At 42.4% G+C, this 24,346-nt stretch overlaps 1 protein-coding gene across 1 annotated transcript in view; it reads right to left on the bottom strand.

Moving 5' to 3' along the window:
• Positions 1–1,484: 1,484 nt before the first annotated feature.
• LOC120933202 (A-kinase anchor protein 8-like) overlaps positions 1,485–24,346 on the bottom strand; it is a 50,245-nt gene continuing 27,383 nt past the window's right edge. Inside the window, exons 6-14 of the mRNA XM_040346274.1 lie at positions 20,647–20,734; positions 20,322–20,389; positions 17,582–17,627; positions 17,461–17,503; positions 14,453–14,648; positions 11,172–11,253; positions 6,839–6,969; positions 6,565–6,660; positions 1,485–2,253 (exon numbers count right to left, since the gene is read on the bottom strand). Coding sequence (XP_040202208.1) covers positions 1,948–2,253; positions 6,565–6,660; positions 6,839–6,969; positions 11,172–11,253; positions 14,453–14,648; positions 17,461–17,503; positions 17,582–17,627; positions 20,322–20,389; positions 20,647–20,734 — 1,056 coding nt within the window. The 3' untranslated portion in view covers positions 1,485–1,947. The remainder of the gene's footprint in view (positions 2,254–6,564; positions 6,661–6,838; positions 6,970–11,171; positions 11,254–14,452; positions 14,649–17,460; positions 17,504–17,581; positions 17,628–20,321; positions 20,390–20,646; positions 20,735–24,346) is intronic.

Genomic DNA, 24,346 nt, shown 5'->3' on the forward strand with positions numbered 1-24,346 from the left:
TATTTCATCAGTACCGACATAGTCCCTCCCAAACCATTGAACGGTGGCCTTGGGTCCAACTTCAGCCACTGGTCCCTCGCCCCCACTCGCCCCTTTCTAGGTACTGATGTTAGGAAAAAAAAGCCTGGCTTGCAATCCAGTTGATCCCAATAGTGTTCAATAGGGTTAGGGTCAGATTGTTCCTCCACACCAAACTGCTCAAATCATATATTTACGGACCCGTGTCATGCTGGAGTAGAGAAGGGCCTCCCTCAAAAAGTGTTGGCACAAACCTGCAAGCATACAGTTGTCCCATTATGGTGTAGCATTAACAGTACCCTTCACTGGAAACCACAGAACTCACTTATTTGGAGGAATGTTGCTATACATAAGCTCTATAGGGTACATGTAATGGTTGTCGGGTGTTCACAAACTTTTGGTCACATAGTGTAGCTTATACACATGCCCTAAATATAAGCTGTAGCAGGGCAGTGTTTTGCGTTAATCATAAGGGTTGTGCAATTTCCCACTGACTGTTCTAAAAGATTTGTAAAAGAAAGGGGAAAAAAATGCGCTTAAACCAAAACATGAAAACAAAAAGCTGCCCACACTCGAACAAAGTAAAACAGGAATTTAAAATAAATAGTGCAGCGCTAAATGTTCAGGAGTGGTAAACAAATAAGATAACAAAATATAAAATCAATATCAATGTATTACATAGTGAAACACATTAAATGTGCCAATGTGAAAGTCCATACGGGATGAACACACAATGTAAACAAGCTTCTTCCAAGAAAACACTGGGATGTTGAATGATCAGTTGACTGAAGAGATCAAGGTTACTTCATACAAAAAAAAAAAAAGATGAAGATGGTCTCAGGGACCTGAATGAATGCTGCAGGATTTTGCAAGTTGGACAAACGGTCTAGACCAGTGGTCATCAACCCTGTCCTCAGGGACCACTAACAGGCCAGGTTTGCAAGATAACTGAAATACATCACAGCTGATATCATTTGCTCCTCAGTGATTGCAGTATTCTAGTCTGCATCTCCCCAAGGTAATACATAAAACCTGGCCTGTTAGTGGGCCCTGCAGGACAGGGTTGATGACCACTGGTCTAGACGACTTCTATGAAGTGGATCCCGAAGGCCATTTCTTTCACTGTGCAGTGAAAGAAATGGCCTTTGGGATCCACTTCATAGAAGTCGTCTAGACCGTTTGTCCAACTTGCGAGATCCTGCCACATTCATTCAGGTCCCTGAGACCACAAGCCCATCTGACCCACTGTTATATAACAGATGAGTCCACCTCACACGGTAAGAGTACCTCATCTTTTTTTTGTATGAAGTAACCTTGATCTCTTCAGTCAACTGATCATTCAACATCCAGTGTTTTCTTGGAAGAAGCTTGTTTACATTGTGTGTTCATCCCGTATGGACTTTCACATTGGCACATTTAATGTGTTTCACGATATAATACATTTATATTGATTTTATCTTTTGTTGTTATCTTATTAGTTTACCACTCTGAACATTTAGCGCTGCACCGTTTATTTTAAATGTTAGGTTCTAAAAGATTGACTGGAGTGACTTAGGAGTCTTTAACTGCCATGATTGAGATGTATAGTGACACTAACATATACGGTTTGCAATAAGATATGTTGGAAGGGGGGTCAGTATTGAAAAGCAGGTCATCAGGTTCAACAGGTTGCTGTTGCTTTTGTTTTACCCCGAGTTGTATGGAAAAGAAAATAGACAGCTCAGTTCCGGGACTGTTCAACAACACTCACTGCGTCTTTTCCTCCAGCACATTTTTGTCACAAGTTTTGCGGGATTTCATTTTCATTTGGAGCACGTCATGCTCACTGTGACTTGCAACCAAAACACATGTTTACTAGTCATCTATTTCACATTCAAGGATAAGAAGGGCTTATTCAAAGATGAATGTGATTTGGGGTTAAGCTCAGGATCATGGAGCTTCAGCAGCCTCCTCCTCATCCTCATCAATATCATCTGTCCCATCAATATCAGAAATTCTTAAAACTTTCTCATTGTTTGAGTTGTTGCTTTCCATCACTTCTGAATGACTGAGAGGTAAAGAGTTCAAGGAAGAATCTTCCTTATTCTGAGTAAAGTCTATATTTGTATCGACGTCAGCATCACCTACATCTTCAACAGGGGACACATAGTCGTCATCCTCCTCAGCAACTAGGACTTCATGATTGCTTGCTATGTGCTCTGTGGCTTGCCCGTTGCCCTCAAAGGGATTCCTTCCCTGGAGACCAAGAAGAAAAAACATACATAGGAATGCTATAAAGAGACAGTATAATTCAAGCTATAAAAATGTCCGAAATGTAAGGCCGCCCATTAATGGAGTGACTTTCTTTCCTGCAACCGCGGGACAGTCAGTGTTGACAGGGGAATCCCTCTCGTGAAGCCATTGTGTTCTCCCGGTGGGGGGCGTCCCTGCTGGGAGAACACAGTGACTACTGCTAGCAGCTATAACGGCCGTTAGCAATAATCACATGTAAAATCCAGAAAGCTGGTTGTACCCAAGTTAATCAATCAACTTGGGCACATTCAGCCTGCCCATATATGGTTTAAATCTCAGCCGATCCCTGCTGAACGGGCCAAGATTTTAACAGTCTATGGCCGGTTTAAGACACACTGTATGTAACAATGACTGCACTAAAACTGGAGATCCATCATCTATAGTTACTAGTTTATCATATACTGTAGTTCTAAAGTACCCATTGGAATGAGAAGCTTACAAGCAAGTAAAGTGGATTATGCCTAAAGTGGGAAATCAATTAATGTCTGAGCAGCCTGTGGCCTAAAATAAATCCTGGATGAGCAACTGTATTTTTTGGTCCCCGATTGCTTCTATTCACCAAACTGAGGCCTGAGCTGGTACACCAGCATGCTATGACCATTCAAGTATAAATGCATTTAGAAAGTGGTATTAACCCCTTAATGCCCGCCGCACGACTATTTACGTCCGCAAAATGGCACGGACAGGCAGATGAGCGTATATATACGTCCTTGCCTTCTAGCGGGTGGGGGGTCCGATCGGGACCCCCTCCGCTGCGTGCGGCGGGTGGATTCCCTCGGGGAGCGATCCGGGATGACAGCGCGGCTATTCGTTTATAGCCGCTCCGTCGCGATCGCTCCCCGGAGCTGAAGAACGGGGAGAGCCGTATGTAAAACACAGCTTCCCCGTGCTTCACTGTGGCGGCGTATCTATCAAATAATCCTTTTTATAAGGGAGACTCGATCGATGATGTCAGTCCTACAGCCACACCCCCCTACAGTTGTAAACACACACTAGGTGAACCCTAACTCCTACAGCGCCCCCTGTGGTTAACTCCCAAACTGCAACTGTCATTTTCACAATAAAGAATGCAATTTAAATGCATTTTTTGCTGTGAAAATGACAATGGTCCCAAAAATGTGTCAAAATTGTCCGAAGTGTCCGCCATAACGTCGCAGTCACAGAAAAAATCGCTGATCGCCGCCAATAGTAGTTAAAAAATAAAAATTAATAAAAATGCAATAAAACTATCCCCTATTTTGTAAATGCTATAAATTTTGCGCAAACCAATCGATAAACGCTTATTGTGATTTTTTTAACCAAAAATAGGTAGAAGAATACATATCGGCCTAAACTGAGGAAAAAAAAAAAATTTATATATGTTTTTGGGGGATATTTATTATAGCAAAAAGTATTGCATTTCTTTCAAAATTGTCGCTTTATTTTTGTTTATAGCGCAAAAAATAAAAACCGCAGAGGTGATCAAATACCACCAAAAGAAAGCTCTATTTGTGGGGAAAAAAGGACGGCAATTTTGTTTGGGAGCCACGTCGCACGACCGCGCAATTGTCTGTTAAAGTGACGCAGTGCCGAATCGCAAAACCTGGCCTGGGCATTTAGCTGCAAAATGGTCCGGGGCTTAAGTGGTTAAATCCAAAAGCAAAAATGTACCAATAATTACCAATTATTAAATGTGGTGGCTGCGTATCTTTTTTTTTGTTTGTTTTCGTTTTTTTTTTTTAAGACTTTTTCCTTTGGTTTTAACCTGGTGATCTGGCTAGTAACACACCTCCTGTATTAGAGTCAACAGGGGCACCTTTGAACAGCAACATTGTTAATATAGAGGGAAGGGAGTGTTAGATGCGCTAGCAGATTTAGATACACTAACAAACTAAGGCTGAATTCTAGCTAACACTTTATAAGCAGTTACAGCAAACATTTTTTTCCTTTTGGGAAAAAGGGTTTACATAAATAAAAGCTGGTCATTGTAAAGAAGCCATCAGTGGTAAATGGTTGGTCTCAACCCTACACTATGGGAGCATGGTGCTCTATTTTCTCTCTCTTGCCTGCTTATACAGTACAAGCTGGGACCTGTAAGAAGTTTGGAGAGATCCAATGTCCGATGTGCGGCGATCCCCTTATATACACACACAAGGACCTTCAATATCTTTCCCATATTAAGAGTCACACGCTGTTAAGCCTTCAGTGTTCTCATCTATGTGAATCATAAGGGGCGTTTCTGACCATCTGATATTAGCACAGGATCTTTCCCTTAAGTGCAGAATTTTCTATGGCATTTGGACTGCTTTAAAAACGCTGGACTTTTGAGGAATTTCTTTGGGAACTTTTTGCTATTTGCACATTTATTAGAATTGTGGTTCATTAAATTTATAGGTTTAGAATACTGATGTATAAGTCTTATTTCACTGTACAAGTATAGTATAATTTTGTGAAGCACAACATGTGGCTTATACCAGATCACATTATTATTGTTTTTTAGATTGGTGGCACTTTTTGGTATTTTGTATGCCAATTTCGATATATTGCTAGCGCAGCATAGTTTTATATAACCTTTGGTATGTGTCAGGGTCAATGAGTCTCATGCTCATTCTTTTTCCTGGCCATTGACAACCCTGATTTCAGTTTTTTGCAGGTGGGGCTAGAGGAAAGTTTGTGCATATTTGCCGATGACACATTGCTGTTTATAGCAGACATCTATCTCTCCTTAAAGTGGAGTTTCACACAACTTTACTACTTGGTCTTAAACTACCGTATTTTCCGGGGTAGAAGACGTTCTTTTGGGCTTAAAAACTTCCCTCAAAACCCGGGGGTCGTCTTATACGCCGGTACCTGTCTCGGGGATCCATTATTCAAAAGCCGCGCCTCCTCCTTGTGCTGTCCCGTGATAGGCTGAACACTTGGTTTCCCAGCAGAGCCTCTGTTCGGTGTTCCACCTATCACAAGGTCTTCTCATCTTGGCTTTGTACGAGAGGACCTCCGTGATATCACGGAACAGCACGAGGAGGCGGCACGGCTTTTGAATAATGGATGCCCGCAGTACAGGAATAAGGTATGGCACAGTGAGGCATGTAATGGGCACAGTGAGGCATGTAATGGGCACAGTGAGATTTGAAAAAAAGCTGAATAAAGCCTGTTCCTATCAGAAGTTTTTCCCGTCAGCGGTTGTTCTGGCTACCACTCAGCTTCCAGACAGACCAGTAGGAAGGTCTGTCTTATATGGTGAGTATACCCCAAAACCCAAATTTTAGCTGGAAAATTAGGGGGTCGTCTTATACGCCCAGTCGCCTTATACGCCGGCAAATATGGTAAAGAACACCCCTCGTTTTTGGATATACATTTTTTTTCCTTACCTTTTATGCAGTAAAAAGGTGAACTTCCGCCCCAGCCTCGCAGAGGTATGTCATTTCCTCTTCTGCCCTTTCTCCTTTCCCTCCGCACTGCCTTCTGAGACCTGCGTGTGCCCCAGAAGATGACGGGGCCATTCAGAAAACGCTGTGTGATTCGGTAGGAAGTAGGAAACCAGCTGTGAAGCCTAAAGGCTCCACTGCTGGATTCCCTTAGTTACAATGCCTGCACCCAAGCCGATGGACAGGTAAGTGTACTTTTTTGAGGGTGGAACTCCGCTTTAATGCTATGGTTTTGTTAAGAGCAATTTGCTTGGTGCTCTGGTCTTATTAATTGGAAGAGATCCACTCTTTTGCCAGTCAACCTCATGTTGTCGCCACTGCCAGACTCTGACTCATATTCCAGTATTTAAGTACTCAGGTGTTCATATCTTGTGGTTTGTTGCTAAATACATTTCCTTTAACTTTTCTACACATATAAAAAATGAGAGATTGGTGTAAGCTTCTTCTCTTTAGTAATGGGCAGACCGAATTTACTTGAAGCAGCAATAAACCCAAAAGCAAAAATGTATTATACTGCAGATTACCAATTCTTAGATGTGAGATGGCTGCATTAGTTGTATGCTGGGTACACATGGGAACTTTTTTTTTGTTCAACCCATTTGATGTTTGTGATCCCCTCGCTAAGCTATTGTGTTCCGACAGGTCTGCGCGCCGCACCCCCCACCCAGAACACAGTGATCAGCGCTCGCAGCCATTGGCTGACAGCGCTGATCAGATGCTGGTTTTCCAGCATGTTTGTTTGTTTGACAGAAGCCCGTCTTGCCGAACCAACAGACAGATCATTGTGTGCCCCAATCTACTACATGTTTTTAGCAGACAATAATCATTCAGAAGAGGTCCTCCTCACCCTACTGTACACTCTGAGCAGTCTCAAGATATCTTCATCTTGTAGCATTGTCTTTGCCATCGCCAGGCAATTGTTTTTGATTTCCTTGGAAGACGTCTGTAAAAGTCATATAAAGATCACAAACTGTTATCTTTGAAAACAGGAAGATTTAACATTTCATTGACAAAAGAGGGATAACAATGATATTAGAATAACTTGCATGTTCAGAATATGCATGTATATGTATAATATTGTAGAACAGAAGATTCTTTTTAATGAACAGAACTGTTCTCACCTTGCATTTTTGCGTATGACTCTCTGACTTTGTATGTTCGATTAGAAGTTCTGGGACATCAGGGATAAAGGTATCGCATGCCAAACAGTGAGCTAGTTCAACTCTGTGGAAAAAATGTTCCTGCCCAATGCCTGGAAAAACAAATAATCGCAATACTCAGAATGTCTAAAAGTCTTTCAATATTTTGAGCTCATATTTGAAAATAAAGAGACTATTATTTAGTAAAATGTACCTACAAAATCCCATAAAGTGTATTTAAAGCGGATGTGCCACTAAAACAATATATTAAAAGCTAGCAGCTACAAATACTGCAGCTGCTGACTTTTAATATAAGGACACTTACCTGTCCTGGAGTCCAGCGGTGATCGCAGCAGAGGATGAGCCGATCGCTCGTCACCCTGCTGCTCCCCCCTCCATCCACGGTGAGGGAACCAGGAAGTGAAGCGCTGCGGCTTCACTGCCCGGTTCCCTACGGCGCATGCGCGAGTCGCGCTGCGCCCGCCGATTGGCTCACACGCTGTGTGCTGGGAGCCGAGTGTTCCCAGCACACAACGGGCGACAGACGGGATGTGACGGAATGCCCGTCTTTCGCCCGTAGCGTGTGGCCGGAAGTGGGTGCAAATACCTGTCTTTAGACAGGTGTCTGCACCCCCCTCCCCCCTGAAAGGTGTCAAATGTGACACCGGAGGGGGGGAGGGTTCCGATCAGCGGGACTCCACTTTAGGGTGGAGGACCGCTTTAAACCAAAAACTATTTATTGCAGCTTACAACAAGTCCTAAATATTTAATAACTTGTTCCCTTTATTTTCACCTGGTGATCCTGCCAGTAACTCAGTTCCCATCTTAGGGGGACACTACGTCACCCTAAGGGCACAGGATGTTTTTACAGCTGCTGTTAGGGGCGTCTGACGTTTCTTTTTTTGTACTACCTCTAAACACCCCTCCATGTTAGCCTAAGTGTCCGTGCACACAAACTTTCACTAGCTTTTTGGAAATGCTTTGTAAACAGTAGTTTACCCTTGTACAAAGATACCTATTGTAACAGATAAAGTAAAAAATTTAATAAATCAGAGTTAGACTTACCGGTAACTCCGTTTCCAGGACAGCCCTTGAGAGATGGAGCTCCTCCCTGGACAGGAAACACATCACCTCCAGTTCTTTGAAAGGCGGTCCCTCAGGCACCTGGTCAGTTTTATCCAAGAACCGAAGGACGGAGCTGAAATACAGTTAAAACCGTACATACAGTTTATTTTATCTATGTACATATACATACTCAAAAAATAGGGTGGGAACGTGCTGTCCTGGAAGACTCCTGGAAACAGAGTTACCGGTAAGTCTAACTCTGATTTTCCCAAGTCGTCTTCCAGGACAGTCCTTGAGAGGATGAGCAAGCACTCACCAGTTAGGGTGGGACCACTGCTTGGAGGACTTTCCTCCCAAATGCTTGATCTTGATCACTTAAGACGTCCAATCGATAGTGTCGAATGAACGTGGACATGCTTGACTATGTGGCGGCCTTGCATATCTGCTCCGGGGTAGCACCGGCTCTTTCTGCCCAGGACGTGGCCAACGCCCTTGTAGAGTGTGCCTTCAAGCCTTGTGGAGGGTCCAAGTGCAGAGTTTTGTACCCTTCTATGATGACCATCTTAATCCACCTGGCTATTGTTCCTTTGGAAGCCTGCTTTCCCTTCCGATTTCCTGAAAAAAAGAACAAACAGGGCCTCCGATGTTCTAAAGTTTTTAGTCGCTTCCAGATAGGCTAGGAGGCATCTTCTGACATCTAGCTGGTGTAGTTGTTCCTCTTTGCTATTTGCAGGTTTATTGCAGAAGGAAGGTAGTATGATGTTCTGACTCTTGTGAAAGGAAGAAGCAACTTTAGGAATAAATGATTGGTCAGTCTTTAAAATAATTCTATCCTCCAATATTTGCATATATGGCTCTCTGATTGACAGAGCTTGGAGTTCGCTGACTCTGCGGGCAAAAGTCATAGCGACTAGGAAGACTGTTTTTAAGGTAATCAGTCTTAAGGATGCCTCTAATATTGGCTCAAAGGGATCCCTAATGACTGCTTTTAACATAATAAACAGGTCCCCATGTCGGAACTTTATGGCATGGGGACAGGCGTTGCTTAGCAACTGCTTTGCAAAACCTATTAATAAGCAGGTCCTGCTGTAAGGAGCGCTGTACATAGACTGATAGGGCAGCAATTTGTACTTTAATCGTGCTGAAAGATAACTTTTTGTCAATGCCTTCTTGTAGAAACTCCAATTTTGTTGGAGAATCGCATTCTCTCGCCATTTTCTGTTAGCCAGAGGTTAAATTTCTTCCAGTTTTTCAGGTAAATTGCTCTGGTATTTGCGACTTTGTAACAAAGTTTCAATCACTCTGTCCAATAGACCCTTGGATTTCAGGACGTCTACTTCAGATACCAGGCCACAAGTTTTAGCATGGCTGGATTGGGGTGCCGTACTGGACCTTGGGATAGCAGGTCCTGACTGTACGCTAACATCCAAGGTGATCGATCTACTAATGATAGCAGAAGTGAAAATCACACCCTTTTTGGCCAAATAGGGGCTATTAGGATAAGAGAAGTCTTTTCTGTCCTCAACTTGGAGAGGACTCTCGGTAAAAGATGCATAGGCGTTAAGACTCCCTGGAGCGTGGGATACCTCCACGTTGCTCCGGTATTGCAGGCGATGTACAGCCCATGCTTGTCGCCTTAAGAATGCAGACTTGGCCTTCACTCGTTCTCTGCGCCGAAAACCGGAACCAGTGTTTTCGGTGCACAGTGATGATGCGCATCCTGGCCGGAGGTTACGCTCGGCGACTTCCGGGTCACGGCGCCTACTGCAAGGAGAGTGTGCTCTCCTGCTGCCACCACCGCCGCCATGCTAGCCATCACTGCCCACTCCCTCGCCAGGCTCCGGAGAGAAGAGGGAACAGGGAACTCAATGCACAAGCGGAGGGAACCCGTGGCCGCACAGAGAGCTTTTAAGGTGAGGGGAAAGAAAGGCTTTGCTGTGTCTTCCTCCAGCCCTTGTAATGGATACTCTCCTGGATCCATCTCCCCTTTTTAAAAGACGGTTCCTCAGGTAACATGTCTCCTCCATCTGAGGAAACAAAAAACTGACCAGGTGCCTGAGGGACCGCCTTTTAAAGAGCTGGAGGTGATGCGTTTCCTGTCCAGGGAGGAGCTCCATCTCTCAAGGGCAGTCCTGGAAGACGACTTGGGAAAATATGAAAACTGACTATGACGGCCCCCCAGCCCCCATGTTTTATTTACATGAGCCCCAAATCTGCTGTGCGCGTCCCCCGGCATCCTCTTGTCCTCGAATTCTGGCTGTCGATTGGCTAGATTGATAGCAGCGCAGCCATTGGCTTGCGCTGCTGTCAATCACATGCAATGACGAAGCGTGTCCGGGGGGCGGGGCCGTGTGACACAGTCCGCGGCTATGGCCGCCGGGTGTATCAAGGGAGCGTGCCGAGACAGCCTCCGAGGGACCCCAGAAGATCAGGATCGGGGCCACTGTGTGCAAAACGAGCAAGTATAACATGTTTTATATTTTATGTTTGTTATTTTATTTTTTTTAAACGGGAAGCTTTAGTGTCCCTTTAAACATAAAGCAATAAAAACAAAGCAAGGAACATAGAAATAAATGTAGGGGAAGTCTAGGGAGCCTAATATGAAGCGATTTTAGATGAGAGCGAAGGGGTATACAAACCACACCATGGTATGTGATTTTTAATTGGGTAGAATGAGACTCTTATCAAAATTGTACACTGTAGAATAGATTAAAGAGATATGTAGAAGCTCCTGCGAGAGTTTAAAAAAGATGTGTTGTATATGTATATTGAAATAATTAATAAAACAAAAACAAACAGCATTCATTAAAGCGGTTGTAAACGGCAGATGTTTAAAAAATAATTAATAAAAAATAAAAAAAAAAACCTGCAAAGCAATGGCACATCGCATAATAGCACATTATTGAAATACTACCCTTGGAATGAAGCCCTCCAGCGCTGTAAAGTCACAGATGAGAGGGCTGACATGTGTCCCCGTCTTTCTTCCGGGCTTGTGAGCTCTGGCGCTGTGATTGGCGCGTGGGAGCCCTCAGTTTCGGGACAAAGCTCTGAAGTTCCGGCAAGGTATGCCGAACCTATAGAGAGCATGCACCACTGCCGTCAGCGGCTACATGCAGGGTGAATATCTCCTAAGCGGTGCAAGTTTAGGAGATATTAATTTTATCTACAAGTGAGCCCAATTATAGGCTTACCTGTAGGTAAAAATGACCAAGCTGCGTTTACAACCGCTTTTTACGTTGTAATGCTTTACCTTCAAAGAAGTCTCTCTTAGCTTGTAGATTCTGCCTTGTCCTCTCTTGGAACACTCTCTTTCTCTCAAAATGAAGATATCTCTAGGAATGAGAAAAAGACTTTATTAACACACACTTTGACCACAGATATAAAATATATTGAACGTCATTTAGCCATATAACAGCAGTAGGGATGAGCCGAACACCCCCCTGTTCGGTTCGCACCAGAACTTGCGAATACACCAAATGTTCGTGTGAACTTTAGAACCCCGTTAAAGTCTATGGGACTCGAACATTTGAAAGTGCTAATTTTAAAGGCTAATATGCAAGTTATTGTCCTAAAAAGTGTTTGGGGACCTGGGTCCTGCACCAGGGGACATGTATCAATGCAAAAAAAAAAGTTTTAAAAAACGGCTGTTTTTTCGGGAGCAGTGAATTTAATAATGCTAAAAGTGAAATATTCCTTTAAATTTCGTACATAGGCGGGGGTGTAAAGTCAGCATGTGAAATAGCGCATGTTTCCCGTACTTAGAACTGTCTCTGCACAAAGTGTCATTTCTGAAAGGAAAAAAAGGCTTTTAAAACCAGACTTGCGGCTATAATGAATTGTCGGCTCTGGCAATTCAGAGCGAATTCATTCATAAAAAAAAAAAAAATAGCGTGGGGGTCCCCCCAATTCCATTACCAGGCCCTTCTGGAATGGATATTAAGGGGAACCCCGCCGTCAATTTAAAAAAAAAGGTCTGGTGTGGATTTTAAGGGGAACTCACGTCACTGGGGAAGCCCAGCAAGGGGGAAGACTGGGCTTCCCCAGTGACGTAGCAGAGGGTGCGTCAGAGGGGGCGGGGTCACGTGACGGGTGGCCCCGCCTCCCCATATAAGAAATGTCACAGCTTCAGCGCGTCATTCGCTGGGCTGTGTCCAGCGGAGAGAGGAGGTCGGCGTGGCTGCGCTCTGGATGGATGGATCTTCTCATCGCTGGACCGGAGATCAACCGTCGCTGGATACAGACAACGTTGGAGCAGGGAGCTGGGACCGAGTAGAGTACCACCGCTGGATTTTTTTTTTTATTAATAAAGGACTTTTTTTCTACGGTGTGTGTGTGTGTGTTTTTTCCAACTATTTACACTTCCTTTGTGAAATGGTAGGGGTACAAGGTACCCCATTACCAATTCACATAGGGGGAGCCAGGATCTGATAAGATTCTGATAAGCCCCCCGCCCGCAGACCCCCACAACCACCGGGCAAGGGTTGTGGGGATGAGGCCCTTGTCCACATCCTCCCCATGTTGAGGGCATGTGGCCTGGTACGGTTCAGGAAAGGGGGGGCCGCACTCTGTCCCCCCCTCTTTTCTGCGGCCGGCCAGGTAAACATGCACGGATAAAGGGGCATGGTGTGAATTTTTGGGGGAACTCCACGCCATTTTTTTTAAATTTGGGGTGGAGTTCCCCTTAAAATCCACACCAGACCTGAATGGTCTGGAATGGATATTTGGGGGGAACCAGTCATTTTTTTTTAAAATGACGGCGGGGTTCCCCTTAATATCCATTCCAGACCTGAAGGGCCTGGTAATGGAATTTGGGGGGACCCCCCACGCTATTTTTATTTATTTTTTTAATAATGAATTCTCTCTGAATTGCTGGAGTCGACAATTCATTATAGCCGCAAGTCCGGTTTTAAAAGACTTTGTTTCTTTTCAGAAATGACACTTTGTGCAGGGACAGTTCTATGTACGGGAAACATGCGATATTTCACATTCTAACTTTACACTGCCCCAGATACGAAATTTAAAGTAATATTTCACTTTTATTGTTTCACTTTTAGAATTATTAAATTCACTGCTCTCGAAAAAACATTAGTTTTTAAAACTTTTTTTGCATTGATACATGTCCCCTGGGACAGGACCCAGGTCCCCAAACACTTTTTAGGACAATAAATGGCATATTAGCCTTTAAAATTAGCACTTTAGATTTCTCCCATAGACTTTAACAGGGTGTTCCGCTGCTTTTCGAATTTGCCGCGAACACCACTAATTGTTCGTTGTTCGCCGAACAGGCAATGTTCGAGTCTAACATGAGTTCGACTCGAACTCGAAGCTCATCCCTAAACAGCAGTAACTTAATATCTGCTCATCAGAAAAACACATAACTTAAGTGACTTCAAAAATCAATCATAACCACAATTCTTTTCAGTGACTCTCTTGTAGTCCAAGGGAGGGGGCGAGCACAACACTCCACACCAGGGAGAAAGCCTTGCATTACTGTGTGGAGTTACAGACAGAAGAACAGGAAGTGAGGATTTCTCAGAAGAAATAAAGACATTTAAAAGCAAAATGGAAGGATGAGGTGAAGGAGGACTGCACTAAGGTAAAGGAAGCTATTTAGGAAAAAAAAAAAAGAAATTGTACCTTTACAACCCCTTTAAGTGTCTCTAGAACCGACTCCACTGGCACTACACATAATAACCTCACGAGATTTAAAGCGGGAGTTCACCCTAAAAAAAATGTTTAACCTTAGATTGATGCTCATTTTGTCTAGGGGAATCGGCTAGTTTTTTTAAAATCAAAGCTGTACTTACCGTTTTAGAGAGCGATCTTCTCCCCCGCTTCCGGGTATGGTCTTCGGGACTGGGCGTTCCTATTTTGATTGACAGTCTTCCGACAGGCTTCCGACGGTCGCATCCATAGCGTCACGAGTAGCCGAAAGAACCCGAACGTCGGTGCGGCTCTATACGGCGCCTGCGCACCGACGTTCGGCTACTTTTCGGAAAATCGTGACGCGATGGATGCGACCGTCGGAAGCCCGTTAATCAAAATAGGAACGCCCAGTCCCGCAGCCCATACCCGGAAGCGGCGGAGAAGATCGCTCTCTACAACGGTAAGTACAGCTTCGATTTAAAAAAAACTAGCCGATTCCCCTAGACAAAATGAGTATGAATCTAAGGTTAAAAATTAACATTTCCGGGTGAACCTCCACTTTAAGGAAGGCTTAACATATCTGATGTTTTATTGATATCGCCAGGGCACGGTCTTATTAGCTTGTGTTATTAAAAGGTCTGTAAGGTCATGATGATTAATGTATCATTTCTCATGTTACTCCCATCAATGTGAAAGCTAACCCTATGACTGTACTGTCAATTTCTATGAACACAGATCTTGTGGGGAAGAAGTTTGTTGTTTTGTTCGTGTAAAAACCTGACAACTCAATAAAAATGATCTGATTAAAAAAATAAAACACACAACGTCCACTATCACACTGTAATAGTCAGTCAGCGGTATGCTGGGGCAGAGCTAGTTTCTTACCTGTAAAAAGTCCACTGTCTGTTTTGGCAGGAAGATGTAGAGGTGCCTAATGACCTCCAAATGCTGTTTGGAACTAAAGTGTTTCTGAATTTCATCCTCATCTGGGGTTTCATATTTGCACAGATTACATGTAAAAGTCGTGCTTGGAGTATGGCTCAGTGACTGCCCATCTGTAGGCTCTATCTTTCCTGGAGCACTGGGAAAACAAAAAAAAATGCCTTTATAATAGAACAGATCATAAGACACACTGACATTCTAGTTATTGTCTTCTTTAGAAGTGAAAAGGAGTATAAAGAAAGGACACATTTAAAGAACAGTTTGTAGAGCAGTGTATAGTTTTTTTTGTAAACCTATACACATTTACTGGCCACTTTATTAGGTGCACGTGTTCGATTGCTTGGTAACACAAATTGCTAATCAGCCAATCACATGGCAGCAATTGCATACATTAGGCATCTAGACGTGGTGAAGACGACGTGCTTAAGTTTAAACCGAGCATCAGAAGGGATTTAAGTGACTTTGAATGTGTCATGGTTGTTGTTGGTGCCAGACGGGCTGGTCAGAGTATTTAAAAAACTGCTCATCTACTGGGATTTTAACACACAACTATCTCTAGTGTTTTACAGAGAATGGCCCAAAAAATTTAAAATATCCAGTGAGTGGCAGTTGTTTGGACAAAATGCCTTGTTGATGTCAGAGAATGGGCAGACTGGTTTGAGATGAGAGAAAGGCAACAGTAACTCAAATAATCACTCGTTACAACCAAGGTATCTAGAATATCATCTCTGAATGCACAACACATCAAACCTTGAAGCAGATGGGCTAGAGCAGCAGAAGGTCACACCGGGTGCCACTCCTGTCAGCTAAGGACAGGAAACTGAGGCTACAATTCGCACAGGATCACCAAAATTGGACAATAAAAGAATGGAAAAACTGGCCTGATGATCTTGATTTCAGCTGCGACATTCAGATGGTAGGGTCAGAATTTGGTGTAAACATGAAAGTATGAATCCATCCTGCCTGGTATCAAGGGTTCAAGCTGGTAATGGGGGTGTAATGGTGTGGGAGATATTTTATTGGCACACTTTGGGCCCCTTAATACCAATTAAGCATCGTTTAAATGCCATGGGCTACCTGAGTATTGTTGCTGACCATGTCCATCCCTTTATGACTACAGTGTCCCCATCTTCTGATGGCTCCTTCCAGCAGGATAATGTCACCATGTCACAAAGATCAAATCATCTTACCACTGGTTTCTTGAATATAATGAGGTCACTGTACTCCAATGGCCTCCACAGTCACCAGATCTCAATCCAATAGAGCAGTGGTTCTCAACTCTGTCCTTAAGTACCCCCAACAGGCCATGTTTTGGGAATTTCTCTTAGATAAAATAGCCTTGACCTTACAAGTACAACACAGGTCTAAGTTGCGATAAGCTTTAAAGAGCTTGGAAATTATTCTATCCTAACTTTTCCTTGCAAAATAAGTGAAGAACTGTGTACCATGTAAAAAGACTGGTGGTTGTTCACTGGCAGACGGAAGTTTACCCCGATCACTTCTACACATACTATGCAGTGCCTACCACCCCCACCCTCCCTATGGGTCCTGGGCTTACCTGTCCCCCTGGATGCCCAAGACCTCCAGGATAGAGAGCAGTGGGAGATCAGAAAACATATATTCGCCATCTTCCCTGGTTAGTATCAACGCAGAAGCACGCAGGTGTAAACACCTCGGGTTTTAGAGCTGTCACTCTCCGGTTGCTTTTGACAGAGAAGAAGCCGATTGAGCACAGTCTGTAAACCTTAAAATTTTTATCTAAAAAGCCACCCACAAGAATGCAAGCATCTGCATTGGGTGTGCAGGCATCTGAAAATTAGGAACGTGCCACATACATTACGTATCACCGCGTATCAATCATTCAAGGGTCATCATTCACTGTTGAGTTTAAACTGATGAGATGTAAATGTTTTTTAAAGCATCACCTATGGACAAATTTAGCTGTCGTTTTTCGTCACGCAATTTTAAGGCTTGACGCATTTGGAATTTACTCAGTGCTACCTCATCTTTTATATTTTACGCCAAAAAATTGGGTGTTATTTTGTGTATGTGCACAAAAATAATCGCGGGTGTAATTTATGAAAACACAGCTTTGGTAAAACAATAGCATAAATATCAGGTGACACGTAAATTGCTACCACCACCATTTTATTTTACAGGGTCTCCGCTATCAAAAAATATGTGCTTTGGGGGTGTCAAGTAATCTTCAGGGCTAAAATGTGGATTTTAACATGCATTAAAAAAAAAAAAAAAAAATGGCTCCACGGGCAAATAGAGAACAATTCATCTGTTGATTCTGCCAGAAAAACACTTCGCTCCTAACTTTCTGCTAGACCTGACAATACAGTTCTTCTACTAAACTGAAATTAAAGGGGTTGTAAACAAAAAATTAATTTTTTTTTAAAACAACAAACATGTTCTACTTACCTCCACTGTGCAGCTCGTTTTGCACAGAATGGCCCCGATCCACGTCTTCTGGGGTCCCTCGGCGGCTGTCTCTGGTCCTCCCCTCAAGAACTCCACACATTCATGCAAGCTCCCTCGCATTGTGTGGAGTCCTTGCGGGCGCGCTCCCGTGATAAAGCAAGCGACTATCACTCGGCACCCCCCCCCCCCCTGGCCAATGGCTGCACTGCTTTCAATCCATCCGTTCTAGCCAACCATGGCCAGGCTGAGCTGCGAAGAGGATGTCGGGGCCCAGCGCGGGACTTTCGAGGGGTCAGGTAAGTATAACGGGGGGGCGGTATAGTCGGAAGCTTTTTCACCTTAATGCATAGAATGCATTAAGGTGAAAACACTTTTACCTTTACAACCCCTTTAAGTAGTGCCGACAGCCTGCCCAGGCCCCCTCTGTTAGATTACAGAATAACTCCTCAGCTCTATAAAACAATAGGTAGGTGTTAAGACATTAAAATAAGCCGGTTAAATAAAAATAAAAAAATGACTCTTACACTTTTGTGTTAGGATTGTTGATTGGCTGCTTTGTCTTGTCATCTGAAAATTGATAATTTCATAGTCATTATTGAAGGTTCAAATACAACAATGTGAATTGTCAAATTATTTATCTATTACCTTTAGCTGCTTGCATAGAATTCAGTTTTCCATTCTGTTGCTTTATCTACATACAAAGGAAAAAAAAATGTGCAGATAAAAAAAACGCACAAATACTTTGTTTTCTTCACCACCTTAATAGCACTGTAATATTAAAAAAAAGCAAAGAGGTGGACTAAGTATTTGGAACAAAATTTATAAATTGCACTACAAAAAAAAAAAAAAAAAAAACACATATGGGTGGCACATGCACCCTTTGAAAGCCTGTTAGCAAGCGCTCATCACCTCCAAGTGGGACTGAGCACACTCACAGCACAATGACCAAGCTGTCACTGTTTGAGATCGGGAGTCAGTAGGACAGGCTTCCGATCGTGGGACCACTGTGACAGCCAATCACATAATTGGAAAGCCTCCTCCACCATTACAACTACCTAAAGAGCCACTTGGAGATGGCAGTGGCAAGGAGTTTACAGTCCAGATAACATGCAAAATGCACAGAGCAAATCAGAGTGGCTCTGTGCCTTGTGATAGCTGCAATGACCAATTCCAGCAATCCCAAATGTAAACCCTACCCGTGTTTACATTAACGTGCATTCATTTTCTCCTCTCTTGGTGCTTCTAACGTAAGTTGTACTGTTCCCACTGATCACAATTTTAGGTCCTTAAGAAATATGGAAGGCAGTCAGAATATCAGTTTTCTTTTCAACTTTTTGACTTGGAAAAATGGAAAGCCATCAAAAATTATTTGATTCATAATTTACAAAGACAGATTTCATAATGAATTGATCAGAAAAAGGACATGTGCTCTTTAAAAGCTGTGGTTGTTGGTGTGTCACAATCTATCACTAAAAATTTCAAAATGATTAGTAAAAATTTGTAAAGCTGGCCATACATGGATCAAAATTCAGCTGGTTCAGCAGGTACTGGCCGAAATGTTATCCATGTATGAGCACTGAGGTAATATAGAAGTTGATCCACAGCTTGACCTCTGTACAGCTGACCTGTCGGATGTTCCCCACTCAATCAGCACTGCAGGCTAAAGACTGCAACACTGATCAGTGTATTCTGGCAGTGGGAAAAATACTCCCCGCTGTAAGAATACAATAACATTAATGGAGCAGGTGGGGGAAAAGTCAGTTTTATTTTCGTTCAACCCGTTGCTGAATAAAAAAAACGGATTCATCTACGGGCTGCTTACAATTACTGGCAGCCCCTCTGTAATAATAAGAATTACTGTGCAGTGTGTTTTTTTAAATCATGCGCCTAAATACCTTTTTTACATTGCCGGTGTGCGGTCACGTGACCACCCGCTGCTCTTCTTCCCTGATCTGAGGACTACAGCGGGAGGGGCTGAGATTACACTGATGGCATGATTTAAAAATAAAAACAAAGACACTGCACAGTATATATTGTTATTACAGAGGGGCTGCCAGCAATTGTAATAACTTTATAGACACATGCAATAGCGGCAGGAGATGGCTCACAGACTAGAAACTGACAGGCAGGGAAGGAGGGGGAGAGAGGAGAGACTTTTAACACAGGGGGATGATGGAGGCACATAAACTGAACACGGTATCATGGATCAGCAGTCATGATTACCGTGGTCAGCACACACAAGGGGACACAGGAACAGGCAGGATCAACCAGGTATTTTACATAATACATGCGCTATATAACATGCTTTAAAGGAACAGGATCTTTTTTTGGGCTTACAAATGCTTTAAGTCCAGAGAAATAGACAACCGACTTTATTTGAATACCTTGACTTATCTTGTGCAAGTTCAACTACCTCCTGCATCCTCCTGTTGCTTGGAAGCAGCCCATCACAATAAAAGAAAAAAATTCCAGCTTAAGCCCGGTACACACACACACACCCAGGTAGTTTTTTTCTCCCGTTCAAACGAGTGAGCTGAACGAAATAAAATAAAAATAAACTGAGGAGCTTGCTGTATATTATGTGATGTACGATTTCCCAGCTGAGCGATTGTGTTCTGACAGGGTGACTGCGAGCGCTGATCGGATGCTGTTTTTTTCAGAATGCCCGTTTGACAGAAGCCGAACGTTAAGCCGGCCTCTGTTAGACAGGCTGCTGTACACACTGTAATAATCTCAGTGTCTAAAAAGCAGCGCTCCAATCAAATAAATGAAGTATAACCAGCATGTAAAAACATAGGATAAATCAGTAGTATGTTGATAGGCGATCAGACAGTTTAATTCATAGGTGAAGAATTCTACTTAATGATTGATTGGTGGATGGTATATGCCTATCAATCATTAAGTAGAATCCTTCACCTATCAATTGAACTGTCTTATCACCTAAAATACTACCAATTTCTCATTTGTTTTTACATGTGAATGCTGGCCATACTTCATTTATTTGATTGGAGAGCTGCTTTGAGTATTGGAACTTTGTCTATATGGACGAAGGACATTTTTTGCTGTACGCACTGGTCGAATGTTAGGCTAGTTCGGTTGAACCGGACTATATTCGGCCCGTGTGTACCAGCCTTTAAACTCAGAAGGGGTTGGGTCAAAACTTGAGCATATAAAACTTCAGCTGCCAATAACCTTGCATCTATTGACTGTTTTGACATGCATTTACATGCACAAAAGTAACCTCTCATTTGCATTTTGTCATTTTTATTGCTACGTTTTAGTTTTCCAGGTTTGTGCCAGGCTCAGTACCTTGGAGGAAAAAAAATAAAAAAAAACAACATATACAAAAGTCTCTTTTGGCAAAGGCAGTAAGCAATATACTCACGCCTTTAACCTGTCCTGTGGATGGTTGGCTCATTTGTATGCTTTGTTTTTGTTGTATCTTTGAAGGTCCTAGAAGAAATATGTGAACAATTGATCAGACATATGAAATGAACATGAAAACCTCATCAAAATTTTAAAGAAAGCAGCATCATACAAAGACAACAAAAGGATCAGAGTTCTTATTTCAAATGAAAAAGTTAGAAAACAGACCTCCTTGAAGAAGTGTATTTTCAGGGAGTTTTTGATGGACCCAAGATCAGGAGGACAAGCTGACAGAGGGAGAGGTTTTCAAGAGCATAGGATAATTTAAGACATGAAAAACGTACCATCACTTTTCTTGTCAAACTTTACCGGGGCCGGCTGGACTGGAGAAAAGATCCTCTTTCTTTTTTTTTTCTGAAAGCGATCATCCATCTGTGGAGTTCGCAAAGATGGTCATGTAAGTTAAAGAGACATTTTGCATGTTTAGCAGAAAAAATTTCATAGGTTGGTGAAAAAAAAAAAAATAAAAAAAAAAAAAGGACATAAAATCCAATTTGCTAATAATATTATAAAATATTACAGTCCAATATCTTCAAAAACCCCAATTAGTGCACCGATAGGTGCAAAGAAATAAGTTCTTACAAAAGGTATGGACCATATTGTCTTCAGGCTAACTCCAGGCAGAACACTACAGAACAAACAGAAATGGCACCAGCACTGTGTGATATACAATGTTTGATGGCATTTTATTGCAGATTAATCTCTTATGCTCACAAAAAGGTACTTTAACAATAGAATATTTAATACAATTCATCCAAGGACCTACTTTAACAACTTGATAAGGAAAAAGTAAACTGTTGATCCCATTCAGCAGCATGCAGCCCCCTGCCGTCTACCTATATCCTTCCTGATGCGCATTAAGTGTGTACCCGCTTCCTTAGAGCTAACTGCCCCACCCGCCTTTTTTTTCCTTTAAATAGTTCTCCTTTAAAGCGGAAGTCCACACAAAAATGGAACCTCCGCTGTCCGGATGTCTCCCCCCCCCCCCCCCTCCGGTGTCACATTTGGCACCTTTCAGGGGGGACGGGGGTGCAGATACCCGTCTAAGACAGGTATTTGGACCCACTTCCGGGCATAGATTGCCGCATTATCTGCGGGAGTCTACGCCACATCCGGCACCCACCCCCGCTGTCTTCTGGGAGACACACTGGTCCCAGAAGACAGCAGGGACCAGTGGCATTGCACAGCGCGAGTCGCGCATGCGCAGTCGGGAACCAGGAAGTAATACCCTTTCGAAAATGGCAGCAGCAGCACCCGAGAGTCGAGCGACAGCTCAGCTTCGGTGCCGACATCGCGGGCACGCTGGACAGGTAAATGTACTTATTTTTAAGGTCAGCAACTACAGTATTTGTAGCTGCTGACTTAAAAAAAAAAAAAAAATCAACTTGTACACCAATACTTATTTTAAAACACATAAAATTAGCAGACAATCCCCTTACGGGAATGGAATATATCTATGAATTACTATACAATATAATAAAATCCCACAATATGCCCAGGTCTCCAACATGCATATCTTTCTACATTATGCTCATTGAGAACCAGAAGTGTGACAATAAATAGCACTAATTACAGTATCAAACTGGTTACCAAGTCTGGGGTCTGTCAAAGTGTAGGCCATTCAGGACCACATGGGTGTATGTCACAACATGACCGGAGAACATCTGCCCAACAGCGGCATGGTCATTTGGACCAATAGGCTTAGCTCACACACTGGCAGACACATGAGTATATCTACAAGATAGCCCACACTCAGTTGTCCACCTCTGGCAAACGCACTGGACCAATTGTTGGCCGACTTTACATAACTACAACCCCTGGCAAAAAGTATGGAATCGCCACTCTTGTCAAATGTTCGTTCAATTGTGTAGAAAAAAAAAAAAAACTAATCACACGCATGCCTTAAAACAATGTTTTGATTTAACATTGCAACCTTCTGGCTTTAGGAAACACTTTAAAAAAATTAAAAAGAAAGAAAACTGTAGTCAATTGCAACTGTTTTTGCAGGTCAAGCAGGAGGGGAAAAAAAATAAGGAAATCGCTCAATTCTGAGGAAAATATTATGTAATCGTGAAAAAAAAGTACAGTACACCAATAGTAGTTTGTTGCGCCACCTTTGGCTTTTATAACAGCTTGAATTCTCTGAGGCTTGGATTTAACGATCGCAAACAGTATTCTTCATCAATCCGGCTTCTAATGGATCAATTTTCTTTCATTTCCACCATATGATTTTCAATTGGGTTGAGGTCCAGACTATTTTTTTGACATAGTTGACTGGGAACAACCAACATCTTCTGCAACATTCCATGACAGAATACGTTTTATAATCCTCTCCTTTGTTTCAACTGACATCTCTCATGTTGTAAGCATGATTCATGTCAGGTTGGTGCAACAGCTCCCCAAGGAGTGCAAACACTCTTTTTTTGTAACTGTAGACTAATTAGCAGATGTAATAGAGATTCCATAATATTCCCGTGAATTGAGTGATTCATTTATTTTGCCTCTGCTTGATCGGCAAAAACAGTTGCAATTGACTTGTTTTCTTTTTTTTTTTAAACGTTTCTTAAAGCTAGAATGTTGGAATGGAAAATTGAAAATAGTTTTGAGGCACGTCAGTGATTCGTTTTTTTTTTATTTTATACACAATAAAAAAATGGTGATTCTATACTTTTTGCCAACGGTTGAATGTATCCACCGGGGAGAAGATGCACTAGCAGATATAGATAAACTTGAAAAGAAAATGAAAGCTTAAAGGGTCACTAAAGGAAACATTTTTTTTGCCTAAAATGAATGTCTGCAAGGTAGACAGACAGAATAGTGTAATGATATAATTCTGTTAAAAAAATAGTAAATACCTATTAAATTCCTTCATCTATATCACCTCCGACATTCTAGTTTCTGTTCTCTCATTCACTTCCTGGTTTGCATCATTTGTTCATGTAAGAACTACATTTCCCAGTATGAATTGCGGCACGCCCAGTAAATTACACCTCCTTGAAGTCTCTAACACGTAGAGAGCGTCCTGCCGCACAGATGTAGTTCCCAGGAGGGGGTGAGCACGTTACGGACCACCGCAGTAAAGCCTCCCTTCACGGTGGTCAGTCACAAATCAGACAAGCAGGAAGTGAACAGAACAGAGAAGAAATAGAGCAACTTCTGAGCAAAAACGAACAATGAGGAAGTGAAAAGAGGAATGTCTGCAGGTAAAGGATGCTTATTATGAAAAAAAAAAATTCCTTTACAACCCCTTTAACTCCTGCTAACACCTTTTAAGCAGTTAAAGCAATAGTTTTTTCTTTTTAACACAAAGGTTGTACATACATGAATAAAAGGTGATTATTGTAAGCACCCCTGTTCATTTTAAAGTATAAAGTAATTTTTTTTGCTTTGGATAGAGCGGAGAGGGATTGGAACATTCGTCAAGTTTTTTTCTATTGCGGTCTGCGCCCTCATTGGGGACATTCACCCTCTCTGTCATATTTACCGTTATCGTCAAAATAATGGAAGTAAAAGAAAAATCACAAATGTGGGTTCTCCCTAGAACAGAAATAAAGGGTAAATCTTCCAATTCTGACACTAGTTCTGGTGACAACCACAGATTCCCTCACTTTGGAGGGATATCCCCTCACTTGCTGCTTTGGCTATGGAAGAGGAAATCTCCTCATATGACACACATATGGAAAAAAAAAATTGACACGGATTATAACCCTTCTTTAGTAATCTAAAATAAGGAAAAAAGTTTTGCCTTTAGTTCTACTTTAAATAGTAAAGGAAAAAAGCCTTAAAAAACGGATGCAACCATCACATCTAGGTAAGCTGCAATATATTACATTTTTGTTTTTGGGTTTAATACTGCTTTAAATGGTGTCTGCATACACATAGAAGACTTTTCTTTCTGTTCTGTCTGTCATTCACTACTGCAGCTAACCAGTTCTCACTCAGCCTATAGACAAAGGATGAGCAGGTGGGAGATTTAGAATTCCA

Source organism: Rana temporaria, chromosome 3, assembly GCF_905171775.1.
Source record: "Rana temporaria chromosome 3, aRanTem1.1, whole genome shotgun sequence".
Classification (NCBI taxonomy): domain Eukaryota; kingdom Metazoa; phylum Chordata; class Amphibia; order Anura; family Ranidae; genus Rana; species Rana temporaria.